General features: G+C 50.1%; 3 protein-coding genes across 10 annotated transcripts; all 3 read left to right on the forward strand.

Annotated features, from left to right (window-relative positions):
• Window positions 1-7,413, forward strand: CNR2 (cannabinoid receptor 2). Of its 7 annotated transcripts, none has more exons than XM_055704205.1 (3): window positions 1-408; window positions 4,731-5,168; window positions 5,289-7,413. In XM_055704205.1, the coding sequence occupies exon 3, from the start codon at window positions 5,356-5,358 to the stop codon at window positions 6,403-6,405; it is 1,050 nt and encodes a 349-aa protein (XP_055560180.1). In that variant the 5' UTR covers window positions 1-408; window positions 4,731-5,168; window positions 5,289-5,355; the 3' UTR covers window positions 6,406-7,413. The 7 variants fall into 7 exon arrangements, with proteins under 7 accessions (XP_055560180.1, XP_055560178.1, XP_027669121.1 ...); XM_055704203.1 differs by having other exon boundaries at window positions 4,731-4,954; XM_055704206.1 differs by lacking the exon at window positions 1-408 and adding an exon at window positions 415-653 and having other exon boundaries at window positions 4,705-4,954.
• Window positions 7,414-8,512: 1,099 nt separating this feature from the next.
• Window positions 8,513-13,975, forward strand: FUCA1 (alpha-L-fucosidase 1). Its single transcript, XM_005433097.4, has 8 exons — window positions 8,513-9,066; window positions 9,870-10,004; window positions 10,228-10,365; window positions 11,037-11,142; window positions 11,559-11,759; window positions 11,973-12,163; window positions 12,964-13,063; window positions 13,726-13,975. The coding sequence occupies exons 1-8, from the start codon at window positions 8,660-8,662 to the stop codon at window positions 13,864-13,866; spliced, it is 1,419 nt and encodes a 472-aa protein (XP_005433154.3). The 5' UTR covers window positions 8,513-8,659; the 3' UTR covers window positions 13,867-13,975.
• A 1,455-nt stretch (window positions 13,976-15,430) lies between these two features.
• Window positions 15,431-20,200, forward strand: HMGCL (3-hydroxy-3-methylglutaryl-CoA lyase). Of its 2 annotated transcripts, none has more exons than XM_014284744.3 (9): window positions 15,431-15,575; window positions 15,856-15,942; window positions 16,129-16,236; window positions 16,638-16,733; window positions 17,151-17,299; window positions 17,921-17,984; window positions 18,332-18,520; window positions 18,647-18,772; window positions 19,167-20,200. In XM_014284744.3, the coding sequence occupies exons 1-9, from the start codon at window positions 15,525-15,527 to the stop codon at window positions 19,266-19,268; spliced, it is 972 nt and encodes a 323-aa protein (XP_014140219.2). In that variant the 5' UTR covers window positions 15,431-15,524; the 3' UTR covers window positions 19,269-20,200. The 2 variants fall into 2 exon arrangements, with proteins under 2 accessions (XP_014140219.2, XP_027669130.1); XM_027813329.2 differs by lacking the exon at window positions 15,431-15,575 and adding an exon at window positions 15,699-15,776.
• Window positions 20,201-20,279: the final 79 nt, after the last annotated feature.

The raw sequence follows: 20,279 nt of genomic DNA on the forward strand, positions 1-20,279 counted from the left end.
AAAAGACCCTGAACGTCTCGTACCTCAAACACCGCAGGTACATGGAGGGATCAGAGGAAATGAGCAAATTATTTCAGCAAGGTGGAGGGTTAGGGTGGTTGTGAGATGTGGTACTGGCAGTCAGAAGCAGAACACAAGACCCAGAGGGGAAGTTGGGAAGGGAAGGAAAGAAAACCTGACACACATTCACTGAAAGAATGCAAAAGAGAACAAGAAACCAGAAGAAGGATTTGCACTGATGGATTTTCAGCCCAGGGGAATAAACCAGAATGGTACAAGAAACCCAGCTGAAACCAAAAGTGATGTGAGAAGGAAGCAGTCACTGTCTGCAGCTGCACCAACTACCCTGAGAGCTGGAGGGATGAGAAGTCCCCAAGCATCCCCAGCCTACAACACGAGCGAGAGGAGGTGAGTGGTTTGTGTTTGCTAACTGATCCTGCAGCCAAGGATCCTTTTTCTTTCAGTAAAACACATCGTGCCTTTGAGTGCTGACACAAGTACCACAGTGCTGACATGCATGCAGGCAGTCTGGGGAGACCCCACTGCACGGGGAGTTCCACGCTGTTATTCATGATAAACTGCAATGCAATGTCTAGCTAAGGGTGGGAAAATTGCTTTTTAGGATTAATGCTTGCTTAACAAGAACACGAAAGGTAAGTGTTTGAATAGCAGACTGCAGACTAACTCTTTACAGCTGATTTTAGGAAATATTAACATTGGATATATCAGAGGTATTACCAAATGTCTTGCAAAGATGAGTGTGATACTGAGTTTCTCAGGCTGAACGTTCTGCACGAGCCAGTGTTTATTATGACTGCGTGCGTGGTGCTTTTGGTGGAGTGAGAGAAGCTCTGTTTCGCCATGCTTTGTACCTGAATGGGCATTCACAGTGCTGCTTTGCACTCACCCCACCCTGTGCTTCAAATGCTGTGATCCCAAGCAGTCACACATGGACAAAAACAGGACTCTGAAAAGAAATAAAGCATATCATCTTCAGCATGCCACTTATGCCACACAGTTCTTGCATCAGGGAGGTAACTCCACTCGGCATTATTTAATATGGTCAGAGAGAAAACCCAGGATGAACAGTTGTTTCCAAAATAATGGGAAAACTTCTGCAACTAAAACAAGAAATCATATACAAACTAAAATATTTGTAAAGCAAAAGATATTTTGCTTTCTCAGCAAATGAAATGTCCAAGGATTAATGACAATTTTTGCATAAATCACTTTGTGTATTCATATTAGGTGATCACTTAAGACATTTTATTTTCTTGTAAAGGTGAAATCTCTCAGAAATTCTGGATATGAAATATTCAAGGCCACAGCACTTTCAGAGTGCTGGAGGCACGTTGCACTGTCTGATTGCAGCAGGAAAATTTAATTTTACATTATCTAAGCAACCTGTATGTTAACTTATTAATCACAAGGATTCTGAGATGTCTCTGTAAATGCAGAAACCATCCCAAGTAATATCAGAAACGGTGCTGCTGCATGCAAGTCAGTGTAGGTCTGACAGCTGAAATCAATCAGCTGAAATCAATCACAGCAATCCACTGGAATGGAAAAGGACTTTTTTGCTTGTAGATTTAATTTCTACCAGTGCCAGTGGAGTTATTAGGCTGAAGTGAGTGGGTTCCCAAGCAGATTTAACGAGAGGAAGGTTTCTCTGCGGCTTCTGGGCAGACTTTGCAATCAGTGAGGATGTATCAGAAATATACTGCATTCCCAAACGTCTTACCTGCATTTTGTTCCTAACAGCTGGGCTTCTTGTTCGTTCAGTGTTGCCTCCATTTGCTGCCTCCTGGGGCTCTGCTATTGTTATTGGCGCTGTCTGGGGGGGGTTCTCCATTGCAAGAGATGAGGTCTTCATTGCAAGAGATGAGGTTTCCATTGCTTTATTTTGGCAGAATATTCCCCACCCTGGGAGATCCTGCTGGCTGGAGACATTTTGCTGTGCTGGGAGGAGAGTTAAGCCTGTGCAGAGGCCCAGGAAATCCCCGCCTGGCTCCTGTGGCTTCCACAGGATCAGTTTTTCTGTGCCATAGCCCCTCCAGCTCTAAAGGAGGGTGAGAAGCTGCTTCATGCTTTCTTGCTGAGCTGAAATGTCAGCCCATCAGGCAGGGACTCTCTGGCCTTGTTGGGCTGGTTGTGGTGGAGATGCACAGCCATGCCCAGGGCTGTAATTCCCAGGGAGGTGGAGATGCTGCCCCTCAGAAGGGGGCTTCACCCTGGAAGTGGTACTTGCCCCATGGAGGATGCCACAGATCAGCTCTCCCCCGGGATCCAGATATGGGCTGGCTTGTTTCCCAGGAGCTGAAGCCTGCAGGAAGCAGGAGGCGTGAACAAACAAATGGTTGAATCCAGGAGCCCATCTGACAAGAGGAAAATGTCCCTTGGGCAGGAAAAAGCAGCCTTATGGCCAAAAGAAAAAAAAAGGGGGGGGCGGGGGACAGGCAGTGCAAGGAGAGGGGCTTTTCGCCCTGTCTTCACGCTTTTTGGCCCTGTTTTCATGCTCTGGAGCCTACGAAGAAATCTTGTGCTGGAGCAAAGCCCCATCCTTTCTCTCACAGACTCAGGAGCTGACAGGAAATTTTGGGGGCACTCAGTCAAAACTGCAAAGAGATTTGTCCTTGACATTCAGCCTGAGACACAACAGATACGGGAAAAGAAGGTCTGGGCTGGCTGACTGCTATGAGCCCAGCACAGTATTTCGAACCTGAGGGCTTATCTGAATCATGTCAGCTTAATGGAGAGAGCTGTACCAGAACAGTCAGTGCTGGAGTTATTTTGCCATTACAACCAAATTTTCTCCCCAAGAAACAAAACATGAGGGATAGTATTTTGCTGGCCTTCAGTCTCTTGCCTAGTGTTCAGGACACTGCCTAAGCTCCTAAGTATGTTTCTTAGACATTGTACAGCTGCAGATACTGAAATTTAAGATGGTCCTGGGAATACTGGCTGCAATTAACAGATGTCAAGGTGATACTGGAGTCTGCTTAATTAAGAGATGTCTTGGTTTGGATACTGGAGTTTTGGCTGGGGAGGTTCGGATACTCAAGGAGGCAGTTGCTGCCCTGGTGGCCCCTGGTGAGCCCTGAGATACATCCAAGTCCACCTGTCCATTAAATCCATCTCTCTCTGGAGGGAGAAAATGTTGTTAGATTTAATAACAGCAGTTAGTAATTACTGCTGCCCTTGTAGTGTTTCTGTGAAGAGCTGCAGGAAACAAGAGCACTGAGATTAAAGTGCAACACCTCCGGCCCTGCGTGATTACCCCACGCCAGAGCCTGATGTAAGAGGAGAGAGGATTGCTGCAATGCTGAGCCACATTGCAGCCCAAAGTCCAGGACTCCTCCAGTGTGATATGCCACGAAATCCGAATCAGGGTTGAACTGCTCTGGCCATGATATGCACCAAATGCCTAATGGGCAGGCAGGAGCAAAGCGTGGGGCTCAGGCTCTTCTCCATGACCTCCTGGGCAACACCTCAAGTACTCAGGTGTGTTTTGCAACTACTGCAAAACACCAAAATAATGATAAGTGTCAGGGGCTGTGGGAATCGGTGAGGAAAGAAGTAACAAAGACAAATATAAAACACGTGCCACTGCTAAGGTGTTGCAGACAGAGGCTTCTAGCATGTTGGTCACTGCTGGCTATTGTTCCCTCTAAAAACAGCCATTGCTTTTGCTGAATTTCAAAAAACAGAGAAACTGCAGATGGTCGGCTACATGTGCCTGGAGCCCAGCAGTGCAGCAGCTCAGCCCCTGCACTGCCTGGGCACTTGCTCTGCTCCCCAGGTAGCTGTAGCTGTCACGCGTCCTGTCTGCTGTGGCTTGCACTCTTTGGACATTTCCTCTTTCAAAAGAGACCTGAGGGGAGGGAGGGACGGTGACTTGTTTGTTTTGGGGAAAAGGGAAGGCTGTCAGCTGAGTGATTTCCTCAAGCAGTGGGAATTCATGGTCCCATTGCCTGGATGTGGGATCCTGGATACTTGACGCCAGGTGGATGCTTTTGGGAAGGGGAGTCCTGTCCCATGGGCTTGTGCAGCAGGGCAGTACAACCTGTCAGCACATGGCAGCAGGGACACAGCATCCCTTGGCTAATAAGGCAGCTTTAGTGTATCCGACAACCACCCCTTCATCTGCTCTCTGTAATCTGGTCCAAGATGACCTTGTTCCCACTGTTACATGAGGCAACACAACGCAACTGAGCCCTCAGTGAAAGTACATTTGGTTTAAAGCACGGATGCAATCAAGAGCCAGAATGAGAGAATAATAACATCTGAAGGACAAGCTCATCAGGGTAATGAAGATGAAGGGATTTAAATGCATTAAGCTGCAGAAGTGTAAAGGAAAAACACAACTTTGCTGCCACAGAGTGCACCAAGCAGTTCAACATCTGCCTAGGGAAAATAAAGTACTTCCCTCTATCACATCTCTGCTGAAGCTAAAAGTATTGATAGAATTGACCCAATCCTGAGCATGGACCAGGGCTCTTAGATTCAGGTGGTCTAACTCCTGTATGTCTGCATTTTTATGTCCAATTGTCCAACCTGCACTCTAATATTGATGTTAAACACAATTTTTAATCACTCTGACCATGGGACTGACTGATTCATAACACAGGGATTATGTGAGGAGAAACGCAACTTTGATGAGGCTGAGCTTTACAAAACTGCATCAGGCAAGCTTAAATATAACAGTCTTGTCATTTTATGTGTTCAAACAGCTTTGGTGAAGAGTAAATGCTTCAAAGTGCACTTTGTGCTCCCAGATGAACTGCACCGAGTCCCTGGCAGTGCAATATCCCTCGTCCTCCATCCTAGCCATCTCCTGGGGCAGCCTCACTCGGACAGGCTGTTCTCCAGGGCCTGTTTCCAGCCACGGCACAGTGTCACCATCCACAGTCCCTTCCATCGCTGCTAGCCCTGAGCAGTGCATCTTGGAGGATTGGTAAGAGCTGGCCCAGGACTCGTACAATTCTCAGCGTTGCTGCTTCCCTCTTGTGGTGAGGAAACAGCCCAAGAGAGACGTGGTAGGGACTACGGATGTGGTACCCATAGGCTGTGGCAAACAGGTCTCAGCTAAGTCACCGGTGGGACAAAGCCTGGATCTCTGCTGGGAAAGGGTGGAATCTGGCTCCAGCATTTGGGCTGTGGACCTGAAAGTAGGTCTCCCGGGGCTATTTGCCTTTCACTAGCCTCCCTCTAAAGGGAGGCGTGTGTCTGAGTGGGTTCAATTTATTCCTTGTGCTCCTCTAAGTCCTATTCACCGTGGTCTTTTTCAGAGCATCTGAAGAAGCACAGAAGGAAGCAGAAAGGCCCTCTGCAAGCTCCTAGCTCCCGTTAATTACAATGGATATTTGTAAGAGTCACGAAAACACCTCCAAATGCAGTGTGAACACTATGGAGTGCTTCATGGTCCTCAGCACACAAGCGCAGAAGATAAGCATTGCCACGCTGTGTGGCCTCTTTGGGACACTGTGCATTTCTGAGAACTCTCTGGTGCTGTACTTGATCTTCTCCTCCCCCGGGACCAGAAGAAAGCCTTCCTACCTCTTTATCAGCAGCCTGGCCTTGGCTGACATCCTGGCCAGCATCATCTTTGTCTGCAGTTTTGTTAACTTCCATGTCTTTAATGAAACTGATTTCTCTAAAGAAATGTTCCTGCTGCAGCTGGGAGGGGTGAACACATCCTTCTCTGCCTCCCTGAGCAGCTTGTTGCTGACAGCCCTGGACCGTTACATCTGCATTACCCGGCCCTCCGAATACAAGCTCCTCATGACCAGGAAGAGAGCGTGGATAGCCCTGGGGGTGCTCTGGGTGACATGTGCAGCCATTGCTTCCCTGCCTCTCCTGGGCTGGAACTGCTGCACACTCAATTCAACCTGCTCCAAGCTGTTCCCGTTTGTGGATGACAACTATCTGTCGAGCTGGATCTGCTTCATCATGGTCCTGCTGGGGTGCATCATCTACGCCTACGCACATGTGCTATGGAGGGCTCGCCAGCATGTAGCCTACATGGAGAAGCACCAAGCGCAGGCAGGAAAGCAAAACACCAGGATGAGGATGGATGTCATGCTGGCCAGGACCCTTGTCATAGTGCTGACTGTCCTCGTGCTGTGCTGGTCTCCAGTCCTTGTTCTCATGATCTACAGCATCTTCGCCAGTCTGAGCAATCACCTGCGCAAAGTGTTTGCCTTCTGCAGCACCCTCTGCCTGCTCAATTCCATGGTGAACCCCATTATTTATGCCCTGCGGAGCAAGGAGCTATATTCCTCCCTGAGGAGAGTCTTTTCTCAGTTCAGGAGGCAGTTGAAGGCCTCTGAGGAAAGCCCAGAAGCAGAGAGCACCCACAAGTCCTCCGTGATAGAGACTGTCTGTGAGGACACACATGTAACGTAGGGAGGCAGCCCTGGAAAGCCTGCACTCAGGCTGGCAGAAACTGTCTGGATTACTTTTCTTTTTCTTTTCTCTTCATGTGGAGATCCTGGGAGATGAGAGATCTGATGCCTGTCATGGAGCCAGTTCCTGCTGATGTTATTCTTAGACACTGGGACATAAAGTGTGCAGACTTACACAGGCGGCTGGTCCCCAAGTTGCAGAGATACTGGTGCCATGTCAGTGTGCCAGCCATGAGGCAGCGGAAAACACCATACCCCAGAACAGCAAATCCTAATATTTTATGACAACTCCTCCTGCCTGGCCTCCCACCTGTCCACAAGTAACCTCCTAATCCGTTTTTCTTACATTCAGTGGTGTTTTCCTTACACTCCACACAATATAGCTAACCTCAAGTAAAACACTCCACAGACCTTCAGGTTCTCTAGAAATCCCCAGGTATCACATAACTCTCTCTAAACCCCTTAATCAGGCACGGGCATAATTGTGCAAGCACCGTCAGCAAAGTGCTAATAGCACATCGGTACATAGCAGAGGTACATCTATTTATACCACACTTGAATGCCATCCCAGGGTGTTATGTATTAGCAGCACAGTGACAAAAGGTCTTCAGGTCCTGGCAAAGGTGGCAGAGAACAACATCAAATCGTGACAAGCTCCCGCTGGCAGTGAATGCCTTGCTGCATCATGCAGGAGCAGGACCGGCAGCAGCAGGAGGCACCTCAGCCTTTGCTGGGAAACGTGCACATGGTTTCTCTGGATTTGCTTGCAGATGGTCCTGGTTAATTGCGTCTCACGGCACTTAGAATTGTGTTCATTTTAGTGGTTAATTCTTTATGGAAAAGTGAAATGGTCTCACTCTCGTTTATGGACTCTGCCATAGTTTAGGATTCCGAGGCGGACAGGAACCTGCATGAAGCATGTTTTTTTTTCCGCAAATTTACAGAAAGCTAACCTGTGCCACACAAGCATTTGTTGGATGTTATTGTGATTAAACAAAGCCATTTTTTAGCCTTTTCTTCCATTAACCACTGGGGCACAAACTCCTTCAGGCAATAAGCTTAAGTCCAAGCTGGGCAGATGCTCCGAGCATGAGGAACTCAATAGACTTTTTTGCAAATTGCACAAAAGCAGCGCCTTTAGCTGCAAAACCTGCAAGGAGAGCAGAACGGGACAGGGCCCCTCACCAGCATCTGGGTGAGCAGCAGGGCTCCGGAGCGGATGAGCCTGGCCCAGGGCATGGCCACGAGGCCCTTGGACTCTGCCCTGTTTCCCCAGGGAATGCATCTGACCCTTACATGCCTGTAGAGGCAACTACAACAATAATGGAGGTTTTTAATGGAATTTAATGCATGAAAAGAATGAACAGTAGAGACTTGGGAAGTAGCAAGACCTGTCATCTCCTCAGCACTCTGGGCATGACCCCTCAGGGATCTCCCGCACTGCTCAGGGACCCCCCCCCCCCCAGTCCCTCAAGGATCACCAGACTTGGCCCTTCCATCATCACAGGCCCCCTGCATCCTCTTGGGAACCCTGGCACAGCCCCCCCATCCTCTCCAGACCTTTCTATCCCCTCAGGGACCCCCAGACATGGCTCCCCCATCTGGTTGGTGATCAGGGACACCCATCCCCGCACAGATCCCCAGAGGTAACTCCCCCATCCCCTCAGGGACCCCTGGGCATGGTCCTCATCCCCTCAGGGACCCTCCATCCCCTCAGGGACCCTCCATGCCCTCAGGGACCCCAGACCCACCCCTCATCCCCTCAGGGACCCCCCGTCCCCTCAGGGACCCCAGACCCACCCCTCATCCCCTCCGGGACCCTCCATCCCCTCAGGGAGCCCCAGACCCATCCCTCACCCTCTCAGGGGCCCTCCATCACCTCAGGGACTCCAGACGTACCCCTCATCCCCTCAGGGACCCTCTGTCCCCTCAGGGACCCCCAGACCCACCCCTCATCCCCTCGGGGACCCTCTGCTCCCTCAGGGACCCCCAGACCCACCCCTCAGCCCCTCAGAGACCGTCAGACCTGGCTGCACAGGAGGGCCAGAGGGTTTCCATGGAGGCTGCTCTGCCATGGGGCTGACCCCAAGGGCTCTCTGCTGGGATGAACACCGAGGCTCAGACCACAGAAAGAGGCACACAGGCGGCCTTAGCTGGGCAGGGCCGGGCTGGCAGGGAGGGAAGGGGGGAGGAAGAGGGACGCCAGCCCCGCTGCTAGGCGGACCGCAGCCTCGAACCGGGTTCTCCCGGCAGCCATGGCGGCGCCTCGCAGCGGCCTCGGTAGCCATGGCGGCGGCCGTGTGACGTCAGGCGGCAGCATGGCGGCGGGCGGGCTGCTGTGGCTGGCGGCGGCGCTGGGGCCGGCGGCGGCCGTGCCGCGCTACCGCCCGGACTGGGCCAGCCTGGACGCGAGGCCGCTGCCGGCCTGGTTCGACCAGGCCAAGGTGGGGGTGTTTGTGCACTGGGGGGTGTTCTCCGTCCCGGCCTGGGGCTCCGAGTGGTTCTGGTGGCACTGGCAGGGCGAGCACCGCGCGGACTACGAGGGCTTCGTGCGGCGCCGGTACCCGCCCGACACCACCTACGCGGACTTCGCGCCTCACTTCACTGCCCACGACTTCCAGCCCCGTGAGTGGGCCCAGCTCTTCCAGCGGGCTGGTGCCAGGTGCTGGCTGGGGTGGTTGGGGTCCCCGAGGGGATGAGGGGTGGGTCTGGGGTCCCTGAGGGCATGGAGGGTCCCTGATGGGATGAGGGATGGGTCTGGGGTCCCTGAGGGCATGGAGGGTCCCTGAGGGGATGGAGGGTCCCTGAGGGGATGAGGGATGGGTCTGGGGCCCTGAGGGGATGAGGGATGGGGCTGAGGTCCCTGAGGGGACGGAGGGTCCCTGAGGGGATGAGGGGTGGGTCTGGGGTCCCTGAGGGGACGGGGGGTCCCTGAGGGGATGAGGGCCATGCCCAGGGGTCCCTGAGGGGATGGGGGAGTTACCTCTGGGGATCTGTGCGGGGATGGGTGTCCCTGATCACCAACCAGATGGGGGAGCCATGTCTGGGGGTCCCTGAGGGGATAGAAAGGTCTGGAGAGGATGGGGGGGCTGTGCCAGGGTTCCCAAGAGGATACAGGGGGCCTGTGATGATGGAAGGGCCAAGTCTGGTGATCCTTGAGGGACTGGGGGGGGGTCCCTGAGCAGTGCGGGAGATCCCTGAGGGGTCATGCCCAGAGTGCTGAGGAGATGACAGGTCTTGCTACTTCCCAAGTCTCTACTGTTCATTCTTTTCATGCATTAAATTCCATTAAAAACCTCCATTATTATTGTAGTTGCCTCTAAATTTAAAGGGTAATGAGAGAGGGCTCCTCACAGCATGGTTATTCAGTCCCTTGCTTTTTGGTGACTGGGTTTGCCAGTGAGGCTGGGGAGTATCTTAGGCAGTTCCATTGTCATCGTGACAGAGTACTTTTTTTCCCCTCAGGTATGTGGTACTGACCACAAAGCATCATGAAGGCTTTACCAACTGGGGGTCACCTGTGTCCTGGAACTGGAATTCTCTGGATACTGGGCCCCACCGAGATCTTGTAGGGGAGCTGGGACAAGCCCTCAAGGAGAGGTATGTTGCTGCCAAACAGTGCTGTCCCTTTCACCTGTGTGCACTGAATTCTTCTGGCTGTTCTTGACAAACAGTGGAAAACGATAAGTTTAATATGGAAAAAGTAGTGCTTGCAAAGTCATGAAATCTTGTGTGCAGTAATAATGCCAATAATCTAATCTGCCACTGGTTCTTATTCCCTACTGCCAGCCTAACTCTTTCCTCTGTGTTTTCTGTCTTTCAGCAACATACGCTATGGCCTGTATCACTCTCTGTTAGAGTGGTTCAATCCACTCTATCTAGCTGACAAAGAAAGTGGCTTCAAGACCCAGAACTTTGTTTTAAAGAAGACCATGCCAGAACTTTATGATCTTGTCTTAAAGTAAGAGCTGCAACCAGTTAGGAACCAAGAACATTTCCTGCTTTTACTACTGTAGAGAAAGATGCAACATGGATGCAGGGAAGAGAGGTGACATGTTACTTTTCGCCAAGGCAAATCTTTTTACTTACGGGTAATGATCTGCAGTAATTAGAAAAGTCATTCACATTTGTCCTGTAGGCAGTCTAATTTTTAGAACAAGGTAGGGACAAATTTTCCATGCAGGAGCAATTCCCTTTAATACTGCCTTTGTGCAGGGTGGCTTTGAAAGTGGAGCAAGCTGCTTAGTATTTAGTACCAGTGAAGAGCAATCTCACTGTGAATTTACATCCTTTCCTTGCTTCCCCTTCTTGACAAAAACATGAGGCTTGGACACACATGGCTGTTGTCCCAGGTCAAGAACGTGTCTCCTAATTGCCTTTGAGATGCAGACTTCTGGGTTTCGGAATAATTGCATCCTCTCTTGAGCTGTGATCAACACGTTTTCTTTGCTGCTGCAAGAACCTCACTTAAAACTTTGTCTGAGGCAGAAAGTGATAGCGTAAACCTCCTGGCAGTGTCAGGCAATACAAAGAGGAAGTGAAGCTAGACTCCAGAAACAAGAAACACAGTGCTTCCTTCCAGTGGTAAGGAGAAAATATGCCATTTTGAAATAACATTAATCTCTTTGTTAGATATAAACCAGATTTGATTTGGTCGGATGGAGACTGGGAAGCTCCGGAGTCCTACTGGAATTCTACCTCTTTCCTTGCCTGGCTTTATAACGATAGTCCTGTCAAGGTATTGCTTTCAGCTATTCCTCATCGCCACCAGCATTTTATGGGTATGGAAGCTGTGGCAGCAGTGAGATACGAATGTGATCAAATCAGAAACCTGCTTGACAGATGCCGAATGTATTTTACTCTTTCACAAAAAATAAGCAGCCTACACTGTGCTCCTATGCGAAGACTTGTGAGAGGCTCAGAGGCCAGGAACCTTGTTGCCTCAACTTGTACCTGAGTGAACAGAGAGAGGTTCTCCCAGAGAGGGATTCAGCCTTCTCTGGAGGATCCTCTCTCTCTTTCCGTTGATTACATAGAGGGTTTCAGGTGCTTACCTCCTAACTTAGATGCCTTTGCTAATTTACAAGGGATGAATGCAAGCTGAAAAGTCCAAGACAAAACATTCTCCATACTGAGCTGAGTTTCTTTTTCCAGGACATTGTTGTTGTTAATGATCGTTGGTGTAATAACTGCTCTTGCCATCATGGAGGCTACTACAATTGCGCTGACAAATACCAGCCCAGGACCCTGCTAGCTCACAAGTGGGAGATGTGCTCCTCCATTGACAAGCTTTCCTGGGGCTATCGAAGCAACATGAACGTTGCTGAGTTAATGGATGAAGCAAGTATCATTGAGGTAAGAAATCTGAAATTAAAATAACAGGTGTGGGGGAATTACTGAGAATTAGGGGTTTCCTTCATCCTTCTACTTGCCAAAGGAGCTGTCGTGTGTTTCGTACAGTCAGGCTGGAGTTAAAGGAGCAGTCGATGAGGACAAAGCCCTCCTCAGGTTTCTTCGTTGTCAGAAGAGGAGATAATTCAACTTGTTACCTTGGTTTATCTGTCACAGGAGCTAGTGCAGACTGTGAGTTTTGGAGGCAACTACCTTCTCAATGTGGGGCCTACAAAAGAAGGAGTGATCGTTCCCATCTTCCAAGAAAGACTTCTGGCCCTTGGGAGGTGGCTGGACACTAATGGGGAGGCAATTTATGAATCAAAGCCATGGAGAGTACAGATGGAGAACAGCACAGACACGGTCTGGTAAGGACTCTGTTGCTCAGTACCACCTGGGCTGAGACTTTCAGAGCTAACATTTCTTTCTTATTTATTCTTAAATTTGCTGCACTCTGAAGTGTTGCCATCAGGTGCAGATGGTGTTTAGGTAGTATCCTGCAACTGGAGTGCTCGGTTACTGCCCCAGGGGGTTATCTAAGGAATGCCTTGCTTGAAAGAAGAGAATAAAAATTAGGGCTTCATTTGTCTTGCTTGACTTGGAAGAGCACCAACTCTTCCATTAAAAAAATTTCCGTGCTGCTGCTGTCAGGACTATTTAAATTGCACAAATGTAGTTTATCTAAACACATACAGTTTGTAAATGTAGCGATATTTGGTTTTAAGCTGTTATATAATAGTACTAATCACTGTTACCCAACTGTTACTGTCTGAGGAGGGCATAGCGAGTCAAGAGCCACAAACTGCTACAAAACGGAGTTATTTTCTTTTCCTCAAGCATGCCCAAGTGTGTTCAGTCTAGAAATGCGGAGCAATGCTCAGGATAAGGCAGCGTATCCGCTCTGTTGGCCACAAGCTGAGGCAAGAACAGATCGGCAAATGGCACTTACTTTTAGGAAGCATGCATGGACTTTGTTTGGGTTTCATCAGCCAGCTCTGACTGGCTGAGCGGTGGGTCCAAAGTGACAGATTTTGGAATGAGGGTAAAGTAGGTAACCCTGTGAGGTGACAGTAGGCAAGCTGGTGTTATGTCGTCTGAAAGGGTCAAGCTTATGTCTGGTTCTCTCTGGTATGGGGCTCTTCACCTTGCTGAACTTTTGCTCTCTTAGGTACACTTCTAAGGGACCAGTTGTCTATGCCATCTTTCTGATCTGGCCTCAGGACAATGTTTTGGAGCTGTCCTCGCCTGTTCCATCCCCAGCCACACAAGTAAGGAACTTGGAAAAAAACCATAATGCACTCTGAGAGCCCATTTTGGGCACATGTGGGCTGGGAAGGTCCAGCCTGACTTCACGTGGAAACTGGGGAGAGTGTGGAAGTTTTCATCCTGTACTTCTCGTTCTGGGGCGCTCTGGCCTCCCTCCAGATCCTTGCAGCCTCCCAGGTTATTCTCCAAGCTTTAGCTCACTGTTAACACAGAACATTGGGTAGGACTTGCCAGGACAGACTCACAGTCTGACGTAGAGACACTTCTCCCCTGGAGTTTTTGATCTTGGTGACACAGGGGGGTGAAGTAAATAACAAGCCTGACACATAGAAGGGATCACTGGCATTGCATCTCAAATTCAAATCAGGTACACTGACCCACTAATTGTAAATGTCATCGTGACGCAAATGCTGGAGTGCCCTTTGCTCTAAACAAACAGAGGTAAAGTCTTCTCTGTAAAAAAACCAAAAACAAACAACAAACTACAGTCAAATGTTTGACCCCAAAACATCCCGCATGTGCACTGAGTGATGGGTGGAAATGTGTGGGACTGCTTTGAATGCGTGGGAAATGCTGTATGGGGACTGCAGATGTGTTTTGGGTGTTCAAATGGGAAATACCCATGTAAGCTGCAACTGAGCATTTCCCCTGGCCTCCTCTGCAGGTGACGATGTTGGGTTTTGCAGGGACTCTGAAGTGGCAGAAGTCCTCAGGTAAAGGACTGCTCATAACTTTGCCCTACATGCTTCCATCTCCTCTGCCCCCTCAGTCTGGCTGGACTGTCAAGCTTGAGGGTGTGAAGTAACAGCCGCGGGATAAAAGCAGCAATCTCCCTCTGCCTTTCTTTTAAATTGAATCTAAGAGGATTTTTCATTTATTGTTGAATAAATGTTTTTCTCTTAAGAGAATCTTCTGATCCCTGTTGCCTGTAGAGCAATCTGTGTATCAGTGGATCTTGTTTGACAGCAAAGCACTGACCTCTCCACTCAGCAGTGGGAAGTAGGGACATCCTTTGCAGTGTTCTGCTGGGATGTGACAGCCCATGAGCCAAACATCTACACTTGGAACAGGAAGGTTTTTTGATGTAAAGCTTGGCTTCATGGTGGATATTGCAGCTTCACTGCTGTGATTATTGGTGGTGACCTCATTGTTGGTGGGAGACTGAACAGGGTTGGGATGGGGCAGTGAAGAGGACCTACTTTGGGGTGTCAGGCCAGGCCACGTGGCACCTAGGTGCTAGTGTATGAAGCTGCCAGGAGGATGCGTGGCTGCCAAGGAGGAGATGCCGACGTTAATGGTGAGAGGATTTGGACTGTTAGAGCAGCTCACAGGATACGGAGTGGCAGGAGCTGTGTCCATGTTCACACACATGTTGCCATTGCTGGTGAGCTAAGCTAGGCACCGCAGCGGGGGCCGCGCCTCCCAGTAGGAGCAGGCCCTGCCACTTCCCTGGCTTAATTACATTTATTCTGATAGCCAAGGTGATACTCTTGCATGTGGAATCACAAAGCCTTGGATGCAATGGGCATGTTCTACTGAAGACCAACCAAAGTGCCATCGTGGGTTCCTGCCTATGATGTACTTGCATAAAAACAAGTCCTTGATAAGAAGCGTTGTATTACTTTGGTATTGATTGATAACAGTTACGATCACATGCTTCCTTGGCGAGTAAAGTAATGGAAGCTTGTTGTTTGAAGAGGTCTAGAAGAAATCAGCTATATAAAATCATAATGTAATGCACATCCATTAACAAACTTTTATTTATATTCTGATGCAGACTGCTATAAGCAGAAGAGGTTATGTTTTTACATGAGTTTAGCTATAAGCAGAAGAGTTTTATGTTTTTACGGGAGTTTAACAGAGAAGCCACCGTTGTGAGTTGAACCTCCGACTCCACTGTTGCAGCGAATGTCCTGAGCTGATGCTGAACTTCCCTAAAAAGGCTTGAACAATATGTACTGTTAACGATGAAACTCCTCATAATGGCGTGTGTGTCTGAGGCACTGTTGTTGTGAAGGCCCCACAACATTGCAGACAAGCTTGATTTTGTTCCTGTACAACGAGCAAGTTTGCCAGCCAGCTTAGCGTTCAGCATGAGCGAAGATCCAGGGCTGGGACATGTGCTGAGCCGGTGCTGTAGGAGCTGTTACTCAATTGACAAATAATGATTTTGTCCCAATGAATCTGCGTGGACTTTGGAGAACTGGAGCGGCTTACTCACAGGAGCATCACCCCTGTGCTTGGTGACGATGCCATTACGACACGGAGAGGGGGGAGGAAGGGACAACAGAGCGATGGCCTTTTTGCCTCCCGGCCGCATCACGCCGGTGAGCTCTGGTGCGGGCAGAGGGCCCGTCCAAACCAAACACGCCGTGTTTGCTCAGCAGCCCGCGCCAGCACAAATCCCCCGGTATAAGTGAGCGGGGCGCCCAGGGCCGCGCAGAGCCGGCGCCGGGGGGGAAGATGCCGCAGTGCGCCACCGCAGCGCTGCCGCGGGACGGCTCGCGGGGACAGGTACGAGCTGCGGCCCTGCCGCTCCCTGCCGGGCACCGAAGGGACGGAGGCCCCGGGCCGCAGCGGGGCTCCCGGCTCCACGTGGGGAGCGCGGCGGTCATGTGACCGACGAGCCACGCCCCCTCCGAGTCACGTGGGGCGGGCGGAGCGGACATGGCGGCGCGGCGGCTGCTGCCGCGCTGGGCCGGCTCGCTGCGGCCGGTGAGCGGGGCTGGGCCGGGGGGCGCGAGGCCGGCCGGGGGGCGCGGGGCCGGGCTGACGCTGTCCCTCTGCCCCCCAGGTCAGCGCCGCGGCAGCGGCCGGAGCCTTCCCGAGGCGTGTGAAGGTGGTGGAGGTGGGGCCGCGCGACGGGCTGCAGAACGAGAAGGTACGGGCGGGCCGGGGCCCCCCGCAGCCCCCCGGCTTCCCTGACCCCCGGTGTCCCACCCGCACCGCTGCGTGCTTTGCAAAAATACCGCTTTTTGATGCTGGAAGCTGAGGGGTTTTGCGGGGGGGCGGGAAGTTTATTGTGGAAGTAAGAACTTAAGGTCGTTTTTCATCTTCTTCTTCTTAGAATATTGTGCCCACACCGGTGAAAATCAATTTAATCAACATGCTGGCAGAGACGGGGCTTCAGGTTATAGAGGCCACCAGCTTTGTTTCCCCCAAGTGGGTTCCTCAGGTTAGTGTTCAGATGGGATCTGCAGCTGGATGTTGTAAAAACGGCTAATTGTAGATGGCAATCCATGGAAAAAGGTGCTGCTTGCTCCAAAATCCTTGTTACTGTGGCTCAGAACTGGACAAGAAACAGCAAAGACTGCAGTGTCCCAGACCTTCCCTTTGGACCCTGGGAAAGAGCAAATGTATGCTGAAATATAAACAGCTGCTTGTGTGCATGGTGGCGCCGCGTGACTGAACTATGATCCTTCACAGGTTGCACTGCTGTTTGCTTTTCAAGGGCCCATTTCTCTTATTCCTGAATATTTATGTTCCCGTTTTTACAAGACATTTTTTAAAAATGCTTTGTAATTTGCAGAAGTGGACATTGTCATGCTTAGGAACCTTTCCTGGTTTACTTTGCAGATGGCTGACCATACTGAAGTCATGCAAGGGATTAATAAGTTGCCTGGTATTAGTTATCCTGTGCTGACCCCCAATCTGAAAGGATTTCAGGCAGCGGTAAGAGATGGCAGCACCTAAATTGTTCTTTACAAGGGATCATTTTACTGGGAAGATAGAAACCTGTTGTTTATAATAGAAAAATCTTGATAAGTTTTCTACTATTAAAAAAAAAGTAACTCTTTTAATTGACAGTGATGCTTTCAGTCTTATCTGTCTGTCCTACAGCTCTCCTGACTACATCCAGCAGATGTAGCTTTACTGCTGCATCTGTAACTTTGCACTTCTTTTGAAGACAGACTTGGATGTGTCATCACATTTTTGCTGTAGAACGAAATGAGGAAAGGATTGGGCTATTTGGGGAAGAACCGGGGAAAAATTTTCTTTATAAAATGAGAGAACTGTAGTTATGGTTGTGCTTGTCATTCCCCTTGCAAGAGAAATCGCCTCACTTTAATTTATGCTTTCTATTGGCAGGTGGCAGCAGGCGCCAAAGAAGTGTCGATCTTTGGAGCAGCATCTGAGCTCTTCACTAAGAAGAACATAAACTGTTCCATAGAGGAGAGTTTGGAGAGGTTCGATGAAGTGATGACCGCAGCGAAAGCAGCCAGCATTCCTGTCCGGGGGTAAGAAGTTCCTGCTGCGAACTTTCCACCAAGCAGGTTGTGTGGGCAAATGTGACCGCTTGAGTTTCTCTTTGGAGTCCAGCCTGTGCAACACTGAGGAGTGGGATTTCTTTTCAACTTTACCTTTTTTTTTGGAGGGTGTGTCTTTATCTGGATGGGTGCAAGCAAGCGTGAGCTCAATGCGCTGAGAAGCATTAATTTGGAAACACCACCGCTAACGTGGTTTCACGCGCTGGCTTGGTGCAAAGCCTGTGCCACTCGTGGCAGTTTACACTCTTCCAGATGGGTTCACCCTCCATGTAATTATTCTGTCTTCAGCTTTACCAAAGGATCCAAACTGATCTTAGCTTCTTGGCAGACATTCCTCATGGAAGTGTGTAGATTCACAAACCCAGCAGGCCTTTGTACCCTTGTCTTGGCAAATTTTTCATGTCCTTGGAAAAAGTAATTGTTGAATAGTTAATTATGTAAGCTTTGTCCACTGGACTGATTTTTAGAATAGGAAATTAATTCTTCCATTGTATAGAGCATGTGAGATGTAGCACAACTCCTGACTAATTTGCCCAGTATAATCTCAGTTTAGTTCTCTAGCTAAAAGAACATATTTTATTTTAACTATAGGTACGTTTCCTGTGTCCTTGGATGTCCCTATGAAGGGAAGATTTCCGCAGCTAAAGTTGCGGAGGTGAGTTCGTTGTAAAAACAACCAGAATTTCTCAGAGGTTTCTAACTTGCTTTTCTGGATATGAATTGGGCACTGGGAACTGGAGGATGTGTCAAACTATTGAACCGAAGACTGAGGGAAGACTGGGGAAGCTTACAGCTAGCTGCCACTACACAGAGGGAAGACTGAGTCTAGCTGAAATGGACAGAAATTCAGGGGACCTGGCGATTTTTGATCCCAGAGAAATCTCCTGGCTGCTGTACCCATGGCTGTTGTGCTCCAGGCAAACACACACTGCTTCTGTGTCCAGCTCTGGGGAAGGGAATGACCAAGCTGCCTTTGCAGTAAGCATCTTGGCTTTTGGACAGGTCTCAAAGAAGATGTACTCGATGGGATGCTATGAGATTTCCCTCGGTGACACCATTGGCATTGGGACCCCAGGGAGCATGAAGGAGATGCTGACAGCTGTGATGAAAGAGGTGCCAGTTGGGGCTCTTGCCGTTCACTGCCATGATACCTACGGGCAAGCTCTTGCCAACATCTTGGTAGCGCTTCAGGTAGGATCTTTGCTTTGAAGTATAGCATCGTTCCTTGGGGTCTTCTTGTGCTTGCTTGTGGATTTAAGGCACAGGACTGTGGTTTGACCTTTAAGAGGAGCGTGCTGATAGTGGTTTTGTTTGCAGATGGGTGTGAGCGTGGTTGATGCTTCCGTCGCTGGCCTTGGAGGCTGCCCCTATGCCCAGGGAGCATCAGGAAACGTTGCTACGGAGGACTTGGTGTACATGCTGAACGGCCTGGGGATCCACACGGTAAGTGCGAGCAGCCTTTGCCTGTGGCAGCCGAGCCTCTCGCACAATGGCTCTGTCTGGGCTTCAGCAGGGGTTCAGAATTTGGCCCAGGGAGCCCCAGCATAGTGGGTACAGCTGGGGGATCGCTCTGGCTGTGCCTGGGGGCCTTGTCTTGCCACCCCAATCCCACCCCTACCCGCTGTGACATTTCCTCCTCTCCCTTGCTCAGCACCCTGCGATTTGACACTGGCTGTCAGAATCACGTGAGTGAGCGGCAGGCGCTGAGGGCCTCGTTAAAGTACCCTTTAAAGGCTTCCTCACCCCCTGCCTGTCTCCCAGCAATGCCAGTTGTTAGTGGGCAGCTTTATGTGGCAGAACCAGTACCACGGCGTGTCCTATCTTTCTTCCCGTGAAGGGTGTGGATCTACAGAAGCTGATGGACACGGGCACGTATATTTGCAATGCTCTCAACAGACGAACCAATTCCAAAGTGTCCCAGGCATCTTGCAGACTGTGATACCGCATCGAGTTTCTCCTCGGATTGAGAAGAAAGCAAGCTGGCAGGGTTTCCCCTCTGTTCTGCTGCCTCTGATCTTCACTGCTCCATCTAGGCTCAGTGCTTGGGAGGAAATGCATAATCCACCAGAATTTATGAAGAAATGGAAAAAACAAGAATACACTATTCAACCTTGAAGACGTTAGCCATTTGCCTTAAAGAAGGGAGGACGTGGATGGGCTGAGGGAGAAGTAGTGGCTGCAACGCTTGTCTTCTCACAGAGAGCTGCGGTCTGCGCTGCCAGCTCAGAACACTGTCTGGGAACTTCTGCTTTGAGGGTTTGTTGCTATAAACTACCAGCAAAAGATAAACCACAGTTTTTTCCAGGTATAGAGCACTTGTCCCGGTCAGGGGCGACTGTTCTTCCCTTCTCCCTCCTTGCTACAAACGTTAGGACTGAAATCAAAAGGCTCCCCTTTGTAATTCAAGTGTTAGGGGCAGCCTGGGGCCGTCTGTCTTAGCGTTTAGGGATTGTAATAAAGGACTGTATCTGTTGTAAGATACTTCTAAATACTAGGGGTAAGAAACACATTATTTAATAGTCTAAACTACTCAAAATTTGGTTTAACTAAACCAGTTAAAGGGCTTTTGCTGCCGGTTTGGTTCCAAGTGCCTCCTCAACCGCTGCTCAATGCGCACACCCGTCCCCTGAGCGTGTCCTCCTCACCTAGACAGGCCCTAGGGAAGTCTGTCCCCCAATCTTTTATTTTTTGCAAGAATTTATTTAATAGTTTATGCGTGAGACTGCAGGAACCTTGTCCGCCCCGGGGCTGGCCCTGGTGTGTAGCTGCGCCTTGCGCCGCCGGTCCCAGCGTGCTGTCGACAGGGCTGCACCTCTTCTTCCATCAGCTGGAACGATTCAATAAACCGTAACGCTGGAATGATTAAATAAATCGTAACGTTGGAATGCGCCGGGAATCGGTGAATAAACGGGCGGGTTGCGGCGGGCGCTCAGTGGCCGCCTCCCGCCGC

This window comes from Falco cherrug, chromosome 3 (genome assembly GCF_023634085.1).
Source record: "Falco cherrug isolate bFalChe1 chromosome 3, bFalChe1.pri, whole genome shotgun sequence".
NCBI lineage: Eukaryota > Metazoa > Chordata > Aves > Falconiformes > Falconidae > Falco > Falco cherrug.

Coding starts and splice junctions, on each gene's coding strand:
- CNR2 (XM_055704205.1), top strand. CDS start 5,356: ATGGATATTTGTAAGAGTCACGAAAACACCTCCAAATGCAGTGTGAAC.
- HMGCL (XM_014284744.3), top strand. CDS start 15,525: ATGCCGCAGTGCGCCACCGCAGCGCTGCCGCGGGACGGCTCGCGGGGA. Junction 15,576..15,855: donor GGGACGGCTCGCGGGGACAG/GTACGAGCTGCG, acceptor TCTGCCCCCCAG/GTCAGCGCCGCGGCAGCGGC. Junction 16,734..17,150: donor TGAAAGGATTTCAGGCAGCG/GTAAGAGATGGC, acceptor TTCTATTGGCAG/GTGGCAGCAGGCGCCAAAGA.
- FUCA1 (XM_005433097.4), top strand. CDS start 8,660: ATGGCGGCGCCTCGCAGCGGCCTCGGTAGCCATGGCGGCGGCCGTGTG. Junction 11,143..11,558: donor ATAACGATAGTCCTGTCAAG/GTATTGCTTTCA, acceptor TTCTTTTTCCAG/GACATTGTTGTTGTTAATGA. Junction 11,760..11,972: donor ATGAAGCAAGTATCATTGAG/GTAAGAAATCTG, acceptor TATCTGTCACAG/GAGCTAGTGCAGACTGTGAG.